The sequence below is a fragment of the Panthera uncia genome, chromosome D4 (assembly GCF_023721935.1).
Source record: "Panthera uncia isolate 11264 chromosome D4, Puncia_PCG_1.0, whole genome shotgun sequence".
Lineage (NCBI taxonomy): Eukaryota > Metazoa > Chordata > Mammalia > Carnivora > Felidae > Panthera > Panthera uncia.
In genome coordinates, this window is record NC_064807.1 from 84981063 (window position 1) to 84998766 (window position 17704).

The 17704-nt window shown below is 55.0% G+C and overlaps 3 protein-coding genes across 4 annotated transcripts in view; 2 read left to right on the forward strand and 1 right to left on the reverse strand.

Moving 5' to 3' along the window:
* PHYHD1 (phytanoyl-CoA dioxygenase domain containing 1) lies at positions 1-11362 on the forward strand. Of its 2 annotated transcripts, XM_049629994.1 has the most exons (11): positions 12-222; positions 2716-2871; positions 5696-5771; positions 5911-5958; positions 6991-7046; positions 7145-7207; positions 7861-7882; positions 9352-9480; positions 9579-9695; positions 10704-10830; positions 10933-11362. In XM_049629994.1, exons 1-11 carry the CDS (start codon positions 190-192, stop codon positions 10976-10978), a joined length of 873 nt encoding a protein of 290 aa, XP_049485951.1. In that variant the 5' UTR covers positions 12-189; the 3' UTR covers positions 10979-11362. The 2 variants fall into 2 exon arrangements, with proteins under 2 accessions (XP_049485952.1, XP_049485951.1); XM_049629995.1 differs by lacking the exon at positions 2716-2871 and having other exon boundaries at positions 1-222.
* Positions 11363-13191: 1829 nt separating this feature from the next.
* Positions 13192-15306, reverse strand: DOLK (dolichol kinase). Its single transcript, XM_049629999.1, has one exon. The coding sequence runs from the start codon at positions 14962-14964 to the stop codon at positions 13348-13350; it is 1617 nt and encodes a 538-aa protein (XP_049485956.1). The 5' UTR covers positions 14965-15306; the 3' UTR covers positions 13192-13347.
* Positions 15307-15355: 49 nt separating this feature from the next.
* The window catches only part of NUP188 (nucleoporin 188), a 54296-nt gene continuing 51947 nt past the window's right edge, over positions 15356-17704 (forward strand). The window contains exon 1 of the mRNA XM_049629998.1: positions 15356-15411. Coding sequence (XP_049485955.1) covers positions 15380-15411 — 32 coding nt within the window. The 5' untranslated portion in view covers positions 15356-15379. The remainder of the gene's footprint in view (positions 15412-17704) is intronic.

Here is a 17704-nt window from a genome sequence, read left to right on the forward strand (position 1 = left end):
CTGGGATTAGGTTTCCTTTAGGTAGGCAAGAGTTAAATCCTCCGAGGCCTCCCAGGGCTCCAGCTACTGTCCCCGCCCCCTTCTCCTTTTCTTGCCCCACCTTCACTGCCCTCTAACCTCTGGACTTGTGTACTTTTCTTCTCCAGCCCGGGGCACGGCGCAGCACCCAAAGGAACCTGCCTCATCCTCATGGCCTGCCTGAGCTCCTCGCAGCTCCAGAAGGTAGGGGCCTGCAGGGTGGGGGTCCGAGAGGGTCAAGTAAGTGTTGGGGGCGCCTCTGGAACTGTCGTAGACCCTGGGAACTCAATCCTACCCTCTGCCATTTTTCAGAAGAGGAAACCGAAACCCAGAGTGGTCAGTTTCCAACCAGGACCTTTAACTTCTGCACACACAGCCGGGGGCGTCAGGGCCGCAGGACAGGGGTGTGGTGGGAATGTATATGTGTGACCAAAACCAGAATAAAGAATAAAGATCAGCCCTTGTTGGGTGATGAGCACAGGATGTTTTATGTAAGCGGTGCATCATGGGAATCTACCCCTGAAACCAAGAAGCACACTGCACACAAGGTATGTTAGCTAACTTGACAATAAATTATATTAAAAAATAAAAATAAATTAAAAAAAAAAAAAAAAGGAATAAAGATCAGCCAGGCCAGGCCAGGCCTGGGCCCTGAGAGCCAAGGAAGAAGGGCCCAAGAGCCAAGGAAGCCTGGGGCAGAATGGCAGAGTCAGGACCCCACGTGGGGGTGGGGTCATCCCCCTCCCCCCTCCCCCGCATTTGCACAATGTCAAACACAAAAGGCTAACCCTTGAGAATAAGAGTGACCCAGGCTTAAAAATCGTGACCCTTGTTTGTTCCTGATTACGAGAAAAAGGCCGGAAGATACCAAAAAGCTCAAAGAAGAAAATGAAAAACCACCTGTAATTTCCTATGCGGAGACTTAGTATTTTGCTATACAGCCCTAGAATCTTTAAAAGTCCATTATAATAGCTACTGCTATGTTTTATAGAAGGGGCACCACTGGATTTGACGGTCTGACGGCCAAAGAGGGGAAAACACTCACCCAAGATCTCACAAGGGCTAAAATACTAATTTGCATTCACCTTTTTTTTTTTTTTCCGTCTCACAGTCTATCAGGAACATATGCCCATGTCAGTAAATATTTTTCTGTCACATGATTTTTGTCAGTTGTGTTGTGTTCCAGACAGATAAAACATACTTTGTTGAATGAACCTCCCTGTGCTGAGCATTTAGGTTGTTTCTGGTTTATTGCTCTCGTTACACAAGCCTCAGTGGATACCCCCATAGAAACATCTTTGCTCCCCTATCTGCTAAGCCCCCATCTTCCTATCTCAAGAAGTTCTAGACCAAGTGTATCTGCTGGGTCACAGGGACGCACAGTTTGCTGTGGATGACCCAGTTCCCAAGGAGGAAATGTTCAGCTCGATACTGATGGGGGGGTTAAGCGTCTGTCACATAGAGCTGCCTAGAGACAAGAGGGCCCATGGTGAGTGGTCATAAATGTCCCAGTGTCCCACACGTGGAAGCCAGAACCAGAACCGGACATCCTTGGGGGATGTGAGGGAGGGAATGGGGAAGTCAGTGACTGGGAATCAGATCCTTCACAGTGGGCTCAAGGGGTGACTTCCACAGGACCAGAGGTCTGGAGGCAAATCTGAATAAGCTAGCTGTTTTAACTCCCCCCTGGCTGCCCACTGCATTCAGGACAAAGCCCACCTCCTTGCCTGCCCTGGCCCCCACCTCCCTCCTGTGTCCCTTCTGTTCCCGCCCTCACTTTGCTCCAACAGGGGCTTCACACATCCTGCTCCCTCGGTCTGGGATGTTCATCCTTGTTTCTCCAACTCCCATTACCTGCTGGTGCCCTTTAAATGCCACCTTCTCAGAGCTGCTGCCCTGCTCTGTCCCCCCCCCCCCCCCCCATCTGGTTTCCATGAGACACTTTCTGCCTTCAGCTCTTGAATCTGGCCTCTCCCTCCTTGCACGCAGCCGTTTGTGACAGCACATCCCCCTGCATGCTGGTTTGTCTGACATCAGCCTCCTTCGGTAGACTGTAAGCTCCAGGACAGCGGGCACTGTGGCTGGCTTGCTCATTACTGTACCTCCAGCTTTTAAAACCGTGTCTGGTACGTGGTTAGATAGATGCTCAGTAAATTTCAGTTGAATGAATGAATGAAGTTGGTCCAAGCCCACTGGTGGAGGAAGGATAGGGACACCTCCCCTTCCTCCTTCCTTCATTCAAGCAACCAATGCTGGTTGTTCCTCCCTGGATTTCAGACCGCATGGCTCCAGGGTGGGGTCGGGGGATGGGGAAACAGAGCCACGAACGGGACACTGGGTCCTGCCTTCAGACAGCTTTGGGTTTGAGGGAGGGGGCCAAGCCAGTCCTCGTAAAGAGCGTTTGGGGGCACGTGGGTGGCTCAGTCGGCTAAGCGTCTGACTTCAGCTCAGGTCACGATCTCACCCTTCGCGGGTTCGAGCCCCGCATCGGGCTCTGTGCTGACAGCTCGGAGCCTGGAGCCCGCTTCGGATTCTGTGTCTCCCTCTCTCTCTACCCCTTGCCCCACTCACACTCTCTCTCTCAAAAATAAACATTCAAAAAGAAAGAAAGAAAGAAAGAAAAAAAGAAAGAAAGAAAGAAAGAGAGAAAGAGCATTTGAGGGCAGGGAGAAGCTTGAATTTCCTTCCTGCCTTCAGTTTCAGGAGGATGGCTTCCTGGTGCTGGAAGGATTTTTGTCAGCGGATGAATGTGTAGTCATGCAACAGAGGATTGGCGAGCTAGTGGCCAACATGGATGTCCCTCTCCACTCCCGCACGATATTTTCCACCCAGGACGAGCAGCTGAAGGTCCTGGTAGGTGTCTGGGGCATCGGATCTGTGGGCACAGGATCTGGTCTTTGATGTGGGGCTCAGTCCTCAGCCAGCAGCAGTGTGGAAGGGAGGGCCCCAAGGCCCACGGGCTTGTTCTGACAACAGATCAGGCCCTGAGCCCTCCCCGTGCCGGGCTAAGTGCCTTCCGTATGTATTTCCTTCGCTTCTCACTCTGGATTTATAAGGTTGGTATTATTACCCCCATTTGACAGGTGGGGAAAATGAGGGTTGGCTCACTTGCCCCAAACCATGTTGTTAGTAATTCATGAGTGAGGATTCGAACACAGATCTGCCTGATACCACGTCCTTGCTGGTCACTGCTCTGCTGTACTTCCTCGGGAGTTCTCCCGCCACAAGGGCCTCCTTTGGGGCCAGCAACCCAGAAGGAGCCAAGCGATTCTGATGGACCTATCTTGTGTAAGCCTTATCCCCCCAGTGAGACTAGAAACCCAGCTTCTTCACCCACCACCCCTTGTGACTTAATAGGACTCAATGCAGTTTGAGATGGGTAAGTTGAGACTCAGGGGTTCTCCCGCACAGTTTGCTTAACCCTTCGGGAGCCTGCCTGTAGTGTGGCCTTCAAGCCAAAGCTGTGGTCTGGGCCCATTAACGGGGCTCGTTCACGCTGAGGAGCTCCTGCCATCTGGTGGACATATGGGGAATTACAACGGCCGGGAGACTTGCCACCCAGGGAGTGGGGCTGGGGCACTTGAGAAGGGCAAAGGGTTACAGAATGATAGTTTCCTCCAAATAGTAGGTTTCATTCGGCCACACCCCAGCCATGTAGATGGGGACAGCAGAGGTGGAGGTCCAGTGTCCAGAGAACGGTCACTCAAAAGACTCCAAGGAGTGAGGGGGCCGATCCTGTGCTCTCCAAGCTGCCTTCTGAGAATGTTCTAGAGACCAGTGAAGGGTTGGGGGGGATGGGAGAATAAAGTGTATGTATCTTGGTTTCTAATGCTTGCAAAGAGCTCAGCACAGTTCCTGGGACTTGGTAAACCCTCAGTATTCACCGCTGATCTTGTCAAAGACTTCGAAATGGGCATTAAAAGGAAAAAAGATCAATGAATGTCCCGTCCAGTTTTCCAACTCTGTGAGTTGTATAGAACTGATAATAATGGGGGCGCCTGGCTGGCTCAGTTGGTAGCATGTGAGTTCAAGTCCCACGTTGGATGTAGAGATGACTTTTAAAAAGTAAAATAAATGAAATATTAAAAAAAAGCTGGCAATAACGTCCACAGAAATGGGTATGAACTGGGTCCAGAAGAATGGAATCATTGCCCTGCCAATCGATCCGTTTCACATCCATTTGCAAATTCATTTCAGTATTTGTTATTGCCTATCTGTATGTGCTTCTTAGAATTCTTTGAACATCTTACTGGTTCCCTTGTGAATTAACAAGTTAAGCAGAACCTTTGGCATGATTAGCTTCATTACCTTTATTTTTTTCAGCTTATTCATTTATTTATTTAGAGAGAGTGTGGGGGAGGGCCAGAGAGAATGGGAGAGAGAGAACCCCAAGCTAATCCCAAGCTAATAGCACAGAGCCTGACGAAGGACTCGAACCCACAAACCATGAGATTATGACCTGAGCCAAAGTCGGATGCTTAACTGAGTCACCTAGGTGTCCCCATTATCTTTAATATTATTATTATCAGTTATGCTTCCCTGACTTGTTTCCCTCACCCCTGATCCTGATACGGAACACTTAAGAATGTTGGGGGGAAAAAACCCATATAGTGTTCGGTGGGAAGGGCTTGAAAGGGTCAGGCAAGTCACAGCAGAGCCCCACAGGCACGCGTGAGAGCAGATGTACACAAGTGAGGGGAGCAGGGGCAGGTGGGGGAGGGCTGTGCCACGTGGAGAACCCAGGTAGGGTGGTGGGCACCCTCAACTCCACTTGTGCCACCACCTAGGAAGGTAGGGAGATCTATATGATGGGAGCCAAGGGTAGCTAAAACCATAAGGAAAAAAAAAAACATCACGCATCTTCCTGAAGCACCATTGCCTTCTGATGCTAAGAAATCTAAAACATATTAACATTAACAAGGAGAGGCTGTTAAGAAAACAGAAAAAGATGAGCGATAGTTTATATTCATCAAGCAGTTAGCCACGCCCTTGCTGAGTGTTTTCCCTCGAGCAGCAGCAGGAGTAACGATAATAATGAAAGCAGATACTCATGTGGCACTTCCCATATTCCAAGGACTGTTCTAGTGCTTTGTGTATGCCAATTCATAATCTCTACACCCTATGGGATACTTTTAATAACATCTATATTTTATGAGGAAACTAAGCCCAGAGAGGTTCAGTAATGTGGTGGGGGTCACACAGCACCTCAGTGGCAGAGCTGGGATTTGAACCCAAGTATTCTAGCTCTAGGGTCTGGGCTCTCAACTACTGTAAGATTCAGCCTGTAGAGGCTGAAGTCTCCAACAATCCAGGGGAGGTCAGTTCTATTATTTCCCTTTACAGAAGAGGAAATTGAGGCATTGAAAGGTAAAAATAGGTGATCCAAGGCTACCTGGGACCCAAGGCTATTTGATGACAGTGTCTATGTTCGGAATCATAGCATATCGAGCATAGGAATCATGTGACTTAATTAAGAGGTTTCTGAGAAACTTTATGCTTGTGGCTTCTGACAGTGCTTCGGGGCACCCGGGGTTCCTGTTCACTGTCTGTGCCTCAGTGGGTGAGTGTGAGAAGCACCAGCGGGGTCTGCAGCCCTGTGGGGTCAGGAAGCATGTGTGTCCCCTTCTCTCTGACCCCGTGATGCTCTCTCAGTCCCTCTGATGTCCCCTCTCCACAGGACAACAGAGACTATTTCTGGAACAGTGGCGACAAGATTCGATTCTTCTTTGAGAAAGGCGTTTTTGATGAGAAAGGTTCGGAGCTGGGGTCCCAGAGGTGTGAGAAGGGCGGCACTGGGGTATCTCCCCCCAGGGTGGGGTGGGCGCTGAGGCCAGCTGCCCAGGGGAGGGTGGACTCCAGCTTTTTTGTCTTTACCTGTTCCTTGTGCTACAGGAAATTTCCTGGTCCCTCCTGAGAAATCCATCAACAAGATTGGCCATGGTAAGCAGGCATGCCGGGGAAAGGAAACGGGAAAACTGAGGCCTAAAGAATGTAGGAGCCTAACCCAAAGCTCACAGGAAGTTAGTGGCCTGGCAAATGGCATTTCTGGCTGCAGCTCCCCTCTGGACCTGCTCTTCTGGCCTTATGATGCTAATCACACAACATTGCCACCACAGCACTGGGAGGAGGGGCCCCCAGAGCCGCACATGCAGACCCTTCAACTCTCTGCTGCCCGGCCTGGGGATGATCCAGGCCCCGGGCATGGGGGGACTCCTGGATCCCACCACTTCCTGGAGCCTCCTCGAGGAGCACCTAACATGTTGACATGGCCCCTATTCTGAGACCCAAAAATGAAGCTATGAGGCCCTCTTTTTTTTTTTTTTTTTTCGGGATCATACATTATGATTTATTTTGCAGACCACTTATTTTTAAGCTTGAAGTTATATCATGGGAGCTTTGTAAAAAACAAATTGTGGCAAAATACATGTAATATAAAATTTACCATCATAACCATTTTAGTGTATACAATTCAGTGGCATTAAGTGTGCTCAGCTCTCACTCTTTGTAACCACAACAATAATAGCGGAGAGGGAGACGTCCGGGTATTCTGTGCCAGGCCCTGGCCTGGCGTTGCAAATGCATTCGCTCATCGAGCCTCGTGGTAGCCTGGGAGGCAGGGCTGGTCTTCTGGATCTGCGGCACAGAGGAGAAACTGAGGCTTATAGGAGATAAATGGTCACTCGAAGTAGCTTAGGGTAAGTAGCAGCACTGAGATTCCTACCAAGTTCCAGGCCCCTTTGAGTCAGGTCTGGAGTGGGGTTCCCAGATGGCTGGAAGGTCAAGAGTAAGGTCTTGGGTGGAGTGAGGTGCAGGCATCGTGGGCCCATCCCTTGGTTATAAACAAGCAGAAAGCTTAATGCGTGCAAACGGGTGAGAAGTCCAAGTGAGGCCTGCGTCTGGGTGCCTGGGACCAGGCACAGAGGGACGTGTGGGGGCTGGGGACTGGCCGGTCAGCCCACCTCTGTCCTACAGCTCTGCATGCCCATGACCCAGTCTTCAGGAGTGTCACACACTCTCCCAAAGTGCAGGTGAGCAGGGGTGAGGGTGAGGGTGAGGGGGGTGGGCAGGTGGGTGGCCCAGATGTGAGTGAGGGTAGGCTGGAAGTCTGACCTCTGCCCCCTTCCAGGCCTTAGCCAAAAGTCTGGGCCTCCAGATGCCCGTGGTGGTGCAGAGCATGTACATCTTCAAGGTGAGCTCCCTGTCCTCCCCAGACCTCAGTTTACCCTCTGTAATGTACGCAGAGTACTCACATCAAGCCCCTCCTTACGAAGGGCCAAAAAGCTGCTTCCCTGAAGAATTACTAAGTTTTGAGGAGAACGTGCAAAATCCGTGTCCCCTGGGTAAGGCGCCTGGCACTTTGTCGGTGCTCAGTTAAAATCTGGTGGCAGGAGGCAAGGAGACCCCCAGGATTCTCTTCTCCCTTCTCTTGCCATTGAAATGCTCTGCTCCCAACTTCAAGGCCCAGCTCAATGCCACCTCCTCCAAGAAGTCTTCCAGTGTTCCCCTGGGAAGAGAGGGACCCATCGCTGAGCCTGGCTGGGCTGAGAGGCTTAACCTCAGGCCTGGGCCCCGGCCACTCTTGCTGTCCTTCCCTTTGGCTTTGTTCTTGGTAGGCATGGGTGTGTTCAGACTCAGAGCACCGTGCCAGGCAGCGTGGTTTTTCTCTTTGCAGCCCTCCTGGGCCTGGCACACGGTGGGTACTCCATAGTTGGGTGCTGGTGTGAAATCCTTGGAGGTAAACACCTGTGGCCGGGTCAGAGCATCCCCCAAAACTCAGAGTGGCCCCTGCTCCCCACCCCCACCCCCGCCCCCGGCTTCACTGGCCCTTCTTTTCTCTTGTAGCAACCTCATCTTGGTGGCGAAGGTAAGCGGAAAACAGGCTGTGGGGCCCAGCAAAGGCCACCGCGGGAGATCTGGGACATTAGTGGTTGGGAGGGATGGTGCTTGGGGAGATGTCCATGGGCAAGAGCCTGGGGCAGGAAGGAGAAGCTACCTTCGGTTCCTTTGTGGAATAGTTGGTTGGGAGGGTGTCCTGGGGCCCTTGGCACAGTGGTTCTCGAGCCTGGGTTCTTGAGCAATCCCTACCTGGTTAAAAATACAGATCCCAGGGCCCCAGGCCCTAAGACCTTTAGGCAGCAGGGCTGCAAAGACCTGTGAGCCTGTATTTTTTCTTTTTATTTATTTATTTTGAGAGAGAGAGAGAGAGAGAGAGAGAGAGTGTGTATGTGTGTGTACGTGGGGGAGGGGCGGAGGGAGATTCCCAAGCAGGCTCTGCGTGGGCAGCGTGGAACCTGACTCGGGGCTCTCCCTCATGAACCGTGAGATCATGACCTGAGCTGAAGCTGGGTGCTTAACTGAGTGAGCCACGCAGGCGCCCCTCCTGGAGGACTGATTTAACAGAGAAATTGCCCATCTAATTTCAAAGCCCTCTGGATGCACAGATACCCTTTGTGGCCTCCCTTGCAGGCGATTATCTACTTCTGCTTGAATACCTCCAGTGACAGGGGGCTCATCCTCTCACAGCCAGCCCTTTCCTTCCTCACGTGAGCCCAAGTCAGCCTCCTTGTGACCACCGGCTCCTCCCCACCGTTCAGCCCGAGGGGCGAGCAGGCCCTCCCTGAGTTCAGCACCCGTACTTCCTTCAGTGGCCCTTCCCTCAAATGCTTTGGAGTGCCTGCCATTAGGACACCTTGCTCTGGACACTGGATTGTCCAAGTCCCTCTTCAAGTTTGGTGCTCAGCAAACACACAGTTCCCAAGGAAGGAAGGAAGGAAGGAAGGAAGGAAGGGAGACTAGCACCCACAGACTGAAGTCCTTTGTTCAGCAGCCCTCCATCCTGGCTGGGGCCCAGCATCATCCAGAGGGGGTTAAAATGTGGCTGGGGGCCAGTCACACCACCTCTTCTCCTTTCGAGCCCAACTCCCCAGTCTTACACCAGCGGATCATCTGGTGGCTGGAGATGCTTGTCCTGGTTAAGGACAGTGACCTTAGTTGCCTGGCTGGGATTTAAACAATCACAGCCGCTTTGTAGCCATTAGAGCGTCCGGCCCTGTACTAAGCACTTTTCACACGTTTTCTCGTGGGATCCTCCAGTGACTCTGTGAGGTAGGTTATTGTCGAGGCCGTTTCAAGGTTTAGAGATTGAAGTTTTGAGAGCCGAAGTCTCGTGCCCTCAGTCTCTATGCCAGGAAGCGCTGGGATTCCAACCGACCACGGGAAGGCTCGGGCTGCAGGGCTCTGAGAGCACCAGGGATCCGGGAACAAGGCCAAGGTGAGGTGGGCCAGGTTCCTCACGCCCGGGGCGGGGGGGGTGGGGTGGGGGTGCTGCTGCAGTCACTCCCCACCAGGACGCCACCTTCCTGTACACGGAGCCCCTGGGCCGGCTGCTGGGCATATGGATAGCACTGGAGGATGCCACGCTGGAGAATGGCTGCCTCTGGTTCATCCCGGGCTCCCACACCAGTAAGGACACCGGTCTCGCCCTGCCCACTCGTATCCCACCCCGATGGCAGAGAGACTTGGAGAAAAAGAGAGGCTAAAGGCTCCCCCTTGACCTGCAGGTGGGGTGTCGAGAAGGCTGATCCGGGCCCCTGCTGGCTCGATACCTGTCACCAGCTTCCTTGGGTCTGAGCCTGCCTGGGATAACAGCCTCTTTGTGCCCACACCAGTGCAGAGAGGTAGGTGGGATCCTGGCGGCAGGCTCTGGGGCCACGTCTGTGGGTCTGCTCTTGCTCTGACCACCCAGCTCACCTGAGGGCTGTGAAGCCACAGAATGGGAGGCCGGGCTGGACAGGTACTGGGAAGTCTCAAAGTTGCCTGATTAACAGCAAGGCCTCCCAGGATGCCGGGCTGGCTCAGTTGGAAAAGTGTGCTACTCTTTATTTTCTTTTTTTAAACGTTTATTCATTTTTGAGAGACAGAGAGAGACAGAGCGCGAGCCCGGGAGGGGCAGAGAGAGAGGGAGACAGAATCTGAAGCAGGCTCCAGGCTCCGAGCTGTCAGCCCAGAACCTGATGCGGGGCTCAAACTCACTGACCGTGAGATCATGACCTGAGCTGAAGTCGGGACGCCTAACCGACTGAGCCACCCAGGTGTCCCAAGAGCATGCTACTCTTGATCTTGGGGTCATGAGTTCGAGCCCCATGTGGGTGCAGAGATGACCTAATGAAAGAAAACTTCAAAACAGAACGAACCAAAACAGCACGGCCTCCCAGATCAGGCTAGCATCCAGACCCTGCAACTTCCGGGCTGTCTCTTGGGGCAAATGACTGAACCTCTCTGAGCCTCAGTTTCCCCAAATGTAAAGCGGGGAAGTCCGTGAGATGGATGACGTATAGATGACGTGGGACACAGTAGATGCCGACCAGATGCCGCCGTTCCTGTTAGAATAGGGAAAGGAGACGTCCAGCCCGGCATCTGCTCGCAAGGTCCCAGCTGACGGGCACAGTACAGATGCTTCTGCCTGGTCCTGCAAACACCACAGAAGGGGACACCCTTGCCAAGGCTTGCCGAGGGCACCAGGTCACAGCAGAAGCGACTTGATCCCAGGGGAGCCTCCGACCCTGGGGCAGGCTGCAGGGCCCCAAGTTTTCAGGGACGGGAATGGGGATGAACGGGCCACAGAGCCACTAGAGGGAGGAGCGCCCTTTGTCCCCTCTCCTGACCTGCTGCTGCATTCCCGCCAGGGGCCCTCATCCTAATCCACGGAGAGGTGGTGCACAAGAGCGAGCAGAACCTCTCGGACCGCTCACGCCATGCCTACACTTTCCACCTCATGGAGGCCTTGGGCACCGTGTGGAGCCCGGAGAACTGGTAGGTGGCAGGGTGTGTGCGTGCCCCGGACAGGCTCCTGAAGGGGTCCTGGAGGCCGGGAGCAGTGACTCTGGCACCTCAAGGTTCTCTCTGTCTCCGCAGGCTCCAGCCAACAGCTGAGCTCCCCTTCCCCCCCCTGTATACCTAAACGTCCTCTCGGGGCCGGGCCCCGTCCCTCCGGGCGAAGCCGCGGCCGGGCAAGCAGCAGCACCTCGCCCCCCTGCCCAGCTGCGAAGGGGAAGTCGAGCCTCTCCTCCGGTGCTTTCTCCCTGCCAGGGTCTGTGCCCCTCGGCCCTGCAGACAGGCAGGCGAGAGGTGGCGGGCGGGCGGGCAGCAGGAGCCTGCACCGCATGGCTTTCCGGAGACCTCTGTCTCCTCTTCCTCTCCCCTGCCCCAACCCAACCTCCCCCTGGAGGCAGCCTGTTACTACGAAAGGGTTCTGGCTGCTTCTCTGCCAGCTTCCCACTGTTCTCTCCTCTCAGAGGGAATTCTGATTATTACGGTGCAGGACATTCAATAAAAGCGACTTCTGAATACAGCTTCTGGAGTTTCACCTAACAGCGCACGTTTCTAAGCTTCCTTGAACGAGGTCAGTAACGTTGGGCGTGGAGATGCCCAGGCAGAGCCGCCTCCGTGGAGGTGCCTGTGGTCCTCACTTCCCACGTCCTCCACTGCGTTACCTGCCTGGCCTTGGCAGCCGTATGAACTTGTGACCTTACTTTTCAGCCCCCCCCCCCCCCCCCCCTTCCGTCCCCCCCGCGCTCTGAATTCATGGGCAAACCGAGGCCCGGGGAGGGGGGACAGAGCCCTTCCCCCAGGCCACCCAGGGAGTCAGGGAGGCAAAGCTCTTCCCTGGCGTTTTGCTGCCTCTTTTAGCAAGCAGAAGGGAGCCCGAGAGAACGGAAGGGTTTGTGAAGTCTCCTTTGAGCCCCAAAGGAATGTCCTAACGCTTTCCTCTGAGGGACAGGGCTTGGCAGGGATCCCCAGCCCTCGGCACAAGCTTGCTACGGCTGTGCTTCTGGCTTCGGGCCTCGGTGGGCCAGAGTTCGCGCGTCTTCCAGCCAGGCCCCTCCCTGTTGGGCTGGGTGAGAAGGGAGAACCTTGTCCAGCCTTGAGCAACTCGCTATGCTATCTTCCCACTGATGGGAACTGCTCACCCACGCGGCAAATGTCCACTGGGTTCCCCCTACAGTGCCAGGCTCTGGTGGCACGCGGGGATGTGGTGGGGAGCCTGGACTCTGCCCTCACAGACAGTAAGCAGGCGGTGTGGGCCCCACAGCAGAGCCCCAAGTAGAACTCTCGGTAACCCCCGCCAGTCCCCGGTCTCTCGTTTCTTACCAAGAGAAGAAACACAGGTTTGGACGTGACTGGAGTGTGGGAGGGCCTCAGCAGGGCCCCTCTGATAAGGACCATGGGCCGTCCAACCCGTCCTTCGTCAGCAACGCTCAGCCAGGCAGCAGAGGCTGTGAGGCAAGGGTGGAGCAGGCTGAAACAGGAAGTCAGCCCCGGCCCGATACTCTTCCTCCAGCCCTTCCAGGCCTGCTACAAGACGATCTCACCTCTCGCCTTCAGCGCTTCCTAGGCCCAAGTGAAGAAAGCACATGTGCTTGCCTATTTCCTCTTGGCTTCTCCTCCAAATGTAGGCAGGGGACTAAGGTCACTCTGGTCTCCAAGTACAGCCCATAAAACCTCTTGGCTTGCCTGCCGTTTTGCTGGGACGAGGACTGGCCTTGGGTAACAATGACACTTTCCCTTACTATTTGTTCATTATGGACGGGCTGTGGGCTGGATCCTTCACACATCTCTCCTCACAGCACCCCGTGAGGTGCAGGCTCTTCCTATTGCCATCTTGCAGACAGGAGCACTGAGGCCCAGAGTGGGTAAAATAGTGTAGCCAAGGACTCTGACCAGATTAGTTTGACTCCAGAACCTGAAGTGGTAACCTTTACACTCTACAGCGTTCAGCATCCAGGATCACAAGGTGAGGTAGGGCAGGCGGGGTGGGGGGGGGGGGGGGGGGGGCAGCGGCTAGAGCACACACAAGTTCTTTGTGTTGTTGTGCTATCCTTTAAGACTTGTTTTCCGGGGCACCTGGGTGGCTCAGTCGGTTAAGCGTCCGACTTTGACTCAGGTCATGATCTCACTGTTGGTGGGTTCGAGCCCCGTGTCGAGCTCTGTGCTGACAGCTCGGAGCCTGGAACCTGCTTCAGATTGTGTCTCCCTCTCTCTCTCTGCCCCTCCCCTGCTTGTGCTGTCTCTTTCTCTCTCAAAAATAAATAAACATTAAAAAAAAAAAAAAAAAGAGTCGTTTTCTTAAAAAAAAAAAAAAAAGACTTTCTTTTTAAATATTAGCAAAACTAAAACCAGGAGAGCTTTGACTTTTATTTTGAATCTGAATGAACTGAAAAATCCAATGTGCTTCTCACCCCTTGGCTCTTCGTGCCCAAGTGGCTGGCTGCTGTGGGGACCCCTCATCCTCCCCATGTCCCTGTTTCCTCCATCACTGCTGCGCAGCAGCTAGGCCATCAGCAGTATCAGCAAGTAGAGAGGCAACAGGAGATTGTCTATCTGCGTCGTGTATGCTTCCAGGAGGGACACGATGCTGATAGAGCCCAAAATCCAAGCATAGCTGTAGTTTAGGTCCACTCCACTGTCAAAGATTAAGATCAGAGCTACAGAAATGATCTGCGCAAATATAGAGGTCACGGTCCCCTCAAAAGTCTTTTTGGTTCCAGGCCAGTGGATTTCCCCCATGGTGCTGCCGAAGATGGAGGCCGCAGTGTCGCCCACACCCACAGCCAAGACCCCTGCGTAGGGAACCAGGGCCCTTGCTCCCCCCAAGCTACCCTTCTGTGTGCAGGGTCTGGGGACCAGCCAAATGGGAAGAGACATGCCCAGGAGCAGGTAGATATGTGTCAGGATGAGTGGTCCACTGTCTCGTTCATCCAGGAAAAGGGACAGGAGGCTCCTCAGGGTGTGGCCCAGGGGCTTGATGCGGAAATAGCGCACGTACTCCAGGAAGATGAAGACTGCCAGACAGATAGTGGCAGCTACGTAGAGCAGTGTCCGGTCAAAGAGGATACCTGGGATGTAGGTGGCCACCACGATGAAGTGGAAATACTTCCGGGCAATGGTGGGGGCCTGGTGCTTCTTGGACTCAGAGGACGACCGCTTGGCATTCTGGTAAAATACCACCAGGCAGGCTAAGGTGGCCAGCAGAGACCAGTAGACTAGGAGGTAGATGCGGGTCTCTGTTTGGAAGAGGAATTGAAGAAGCCAGAGCAGGGGGTTCTTGCGGATGAGCCGGTGCAGCCAGGGCAGGACCACACCAAGGCCCAGCACACAGGTCATGAGGTGGAAGAAGACAGAGGAAGCCCAGGTACCTGAGTCCATGAAGACAAAGAGAGTGCTGAAGAAGATGCCCATAAGCACCATGCCTACCACCACCACCAGCAGGAAGAAATCCACTGGGTCACCCTGGCTTTCCACCACAGTCAGAGAGCGTTTGATGAGCTGGTTGAGCATGAAGCTGATGCCGCCCAATACCAGCAGTGCCTCCCCGGGGGTAAAGCAGCGGGGCAGCAGGTACAGAAGGATCATGTTGAGGTACACGAAGATCAGCAGGACCTCCAAGACCTCTATCACCTCGCCCACACTCAGTGAGTGCTTCATGATGTAAATGATGACACCTCCAGCCAAGCCCGAGATGACACAAGTGTTGGTGGGCACTGGGCGGGTGATGCCCAGCGCCAGTACTGAAGAGAAGAGGGCCACTGCCATGCCAGTGGCTGCCACCACAATTCCAAAGCGCTCAAAGTACGTGTTCCCCACAGACTGGCATCGCTCCTTCATGACCAGTCCGAGTAAAGGCATAACCATCGATGCCGGCAGCAGGCCGCTGTTTGCAGACATTCGGAACTGGAAGACAGCGCTTCCCTGCTGTAGCAGCCGATCCCACTTGTACTGGACGTAGAAGGCCTGCACTGCGAGGGCCACGGCACACCACGAGTATCGGTCCCACACCGCTGCGTGGATGCTGAGCACCACTGCGAACACTACTGCTGCCTCTGCCAGCACCGACCCGCTCAGCGGAGCGCCGGTCCCCGAGGCCGGGGGAGCGTACTCTCGGGTCATGTCTCTAGACCTGGGGCCCCGGGGAACCCGGGGTGACTAGCGACGTCTTGGCTTCTGGGTCCTTCAAGCCCTGCCAGGCCGACAGCGACAGCTTCACACAGCCAGCACCTTCTCTCTCCGTTCTCCAGCGGCGAGGACGGAAGCTCCACTGGGGGCAGGCCACTCTCTGAGGCTTGATAATTGGCGCCCAGGCACGCCCCAGTGCCTCCCACTCAGGGCACAGAGGCTGCCACTCGGCCGCTTTCTCTACAGCCTCGGGGGCCCTCGCCGCAGGTTCCTCACCTCTCTGGGCGTCGCCATCTTGACCCCGCCCGCCGTCACGTGACGAAGAGCACCGCCCACAGCCCGGCCGGAGGCGAACGGTCACGTGGGCAAGGCGTCTGGGGGCGGGGCTGGGGCGCGCGCGCGCGCGAAGATGGCGGCGGCCGCCGGCGGGCCGTGTGTGAGGTGCGGAGCGGGCCGAGTCGGCGGGGGTGGCTGTGAGGCGCGGGGTCTGAGTCGAGCGGCAGCCGGGCGGGACTTGCGGGCGAGCTGTGGCCGCGGTAGCGGGGCGAAGCCCGGCTAGGTGGACGGGCGCCGAGACCGGGAGGCGGTTACGTCCAGACGGTCCTCGCGCGCGGGGGATCTGAGGCGACTTCTCCGAGACGGGGCCGGTGCCTCACCCCCTTCCCTCAGCGCCGGCCTCGCGTCTCCTCACCCAGTCGCTTTCCCTTCCTCCTCTCTCCCCACGGGCGCGTTCCTCGGCTCCCCGCCCCTCCCCCCCCCCGCCCCGCGTCCCGCGCCCCGCGCTTCCTCGTCTGGCGTGACGCTCCCTCGAGGCGCGACGGGGCGCTTCGCGGTCGCCCGGGGGAGTCCCCACCCACCCCCGTGCCCGCCGCAGCCTCGGGTGCCCCGCTCCGGCGACGTTCCCGGGTTCCTCCATGTGCTCGTTACGAGGTCTGTTCCGGGGGTCGCCGAGCCACCTCCCTGCGGTCTCTGCCCTCTTTCTTCCGCGCAGCCTTTCATCCATCCATCCATCCATTCATTTTCTGGTGCCTTGACTCCGCCAGCCGACGGGCCCAAACCCTTGAAGAGGTCCCGGGCACCGTCCTGGACTTTGGGGACGCGAAGATGAAATGTTAGAAAGGAGGAGGCCGTTCTTACTTTGGAAGAGCGCTTGCTGACTAGCGCCAGACCCGGGCCCAGCGCTTCCGAAGCGTCATCTCCTTGGATTCGAGGCCGGGAGGCACCTTGTCCCTTCCAGACGACTCGCGGATCCGAGGAGTGTAGCCGAGGGGTAAAGGGAGGATTCACAGCGAAGGCGGCCCCACTCCGAAGCCTTAACCGGATCGCCACACCTCCAGCTTCCACGTTCCCGCTCGAAGCGTCTTCCGGCCGGCCCTGCCATGCCCCGGCCTAAAATTCAGCATCCCTGTCACTTACTGTGCCCGCACGCTGTCCCCACGTTTTTTTTTTTTTTTTGGGGGGGGGGGGTCTTCTGCACTGCTGTATTCTCGACACCCCGACGAGCATGTACTCGACACTCCGTAAATACTACAAACGTTGCCCATCTTCTCGGATTATCACTTCCTTCCCCTCTCAGCTGTTAGTGAAAATTTTCTTCTTCTTCGGAGCTTTCTTTTTTTGTACATATACAGTTACTATATCTTCATGATCGTATATTTATTATTACACATGTAGGTGTAATTATTAGTAGCTTATTCATTTTGAGAGAGAGGGTGCAAATGAGTGAGGGGCAGAGAGAGAGAGAAGCTGGGCTCACCCGAAGCGGGGCTCGAGCTCTGGAACTGTGTGAGATCAGCACCTGAGCCGAAGTCCGATGCTTCACCAGCCGAGCCGCCCGGGAGCCCCTTCGGAGCTCTTCCGTGACTCCTTCGGAACTTTGCGAGGATGAGTTTGCCCTTTCCTCCTTAGCTCTTTGCTCTGGCAGCAGTGGGGTCGCGGCGCCTGCCTTTCCTTTGCTTTATTTCCCAGTCGTCGTGGAGGTTGGGTAGAGTTTAGCTCCCGCCAGGTAAGGCCCCCTCCTCAGGGAACGCGAACAAGGCAAGGAGAGGGTTTGGTCTGCCTGAGAGACGCTTCGGTCGTCCTGGGGAACCTACCAGACTCAGACCTGAAGATGGAAGGAATGACGCTCGGGTTTCTAAGCAGCGCTTCGCCCAGGGCGTGTGTTAAAGTAATCTTTCCCTTTTCTGCTGGAAAGCGCGTTACAACAGTTGGACTTGTACTGAGCAGCAGCCTTCTGCTTGAAATGCCTGGAGCTCTGGACTAAGAGACAACTTAAATTCTCTTCCTGGTGCCTGGTGACTTGTAAGTGGCCTCAGTCTGCTTTACCCTTTAGGCCTGTTTCTCCAAACGTGAGTCCTTTTCAGAGCAGTATTGAGGTGGCTCTGAAGCCTGTAGGAGAATCTTTGTGTATGTTGATAGGAGCTGGCACTAGCCAAACATAGAGTAATACGCCCCCATCACTGAATGTTTTGGGAAGGTCGCTCAGGGTTTGGCAGACAGTCAGTTTGAATATTGGCATTTGAAGGTATCTCTTGTGTTCATTGGTTAGTGTGTTCGTGAAAGTCTGAGCGGTGTGCGTGTGCTAAGAAAGAAAGCACAGCGACTGTGGTTCGAAAAGCTTGTCCTGGGAAGCTTACATCTCGGTTCACATGACAGGTGTGTACCTCATCTGTGGAGCCCGGGCATCCAGGGACAGTGGCCACTTATTTATTATCGCTGTGGAATATCACTGTGT

Bases quoted from the DNA above. Each gene is read 5' to 3' on its own strand.
- DOLK (XM_049629999.1), bottom strand. From the start codon at position 14,964: ATGACCCGAGAGTACGCTCCCCCGGCCTCGGGGACCGGCGCTCCGCTG.
- PHYHD1 (XM_049629994.1), top strand. From the start codon at position 190: ATGGCCTGCCTGAGCTCCTCGCAGCTCCAGAAG. The intron at 5,772-5,910 runs GTTCGGAGCTGG...CTTGTGCTACAG, and splicing joins AGGCGTTTTTGATGAGAAAG to GAAATTTCCTGGTCCCTCCT. The intron at 7,047-7,144 runs GTGAGCAGGGGT...GCCCCCTTCCAG, and splicing joins CACACTCTCCCAAAGTGCAG to GCCTTAGCCAAAAGTCTGGG.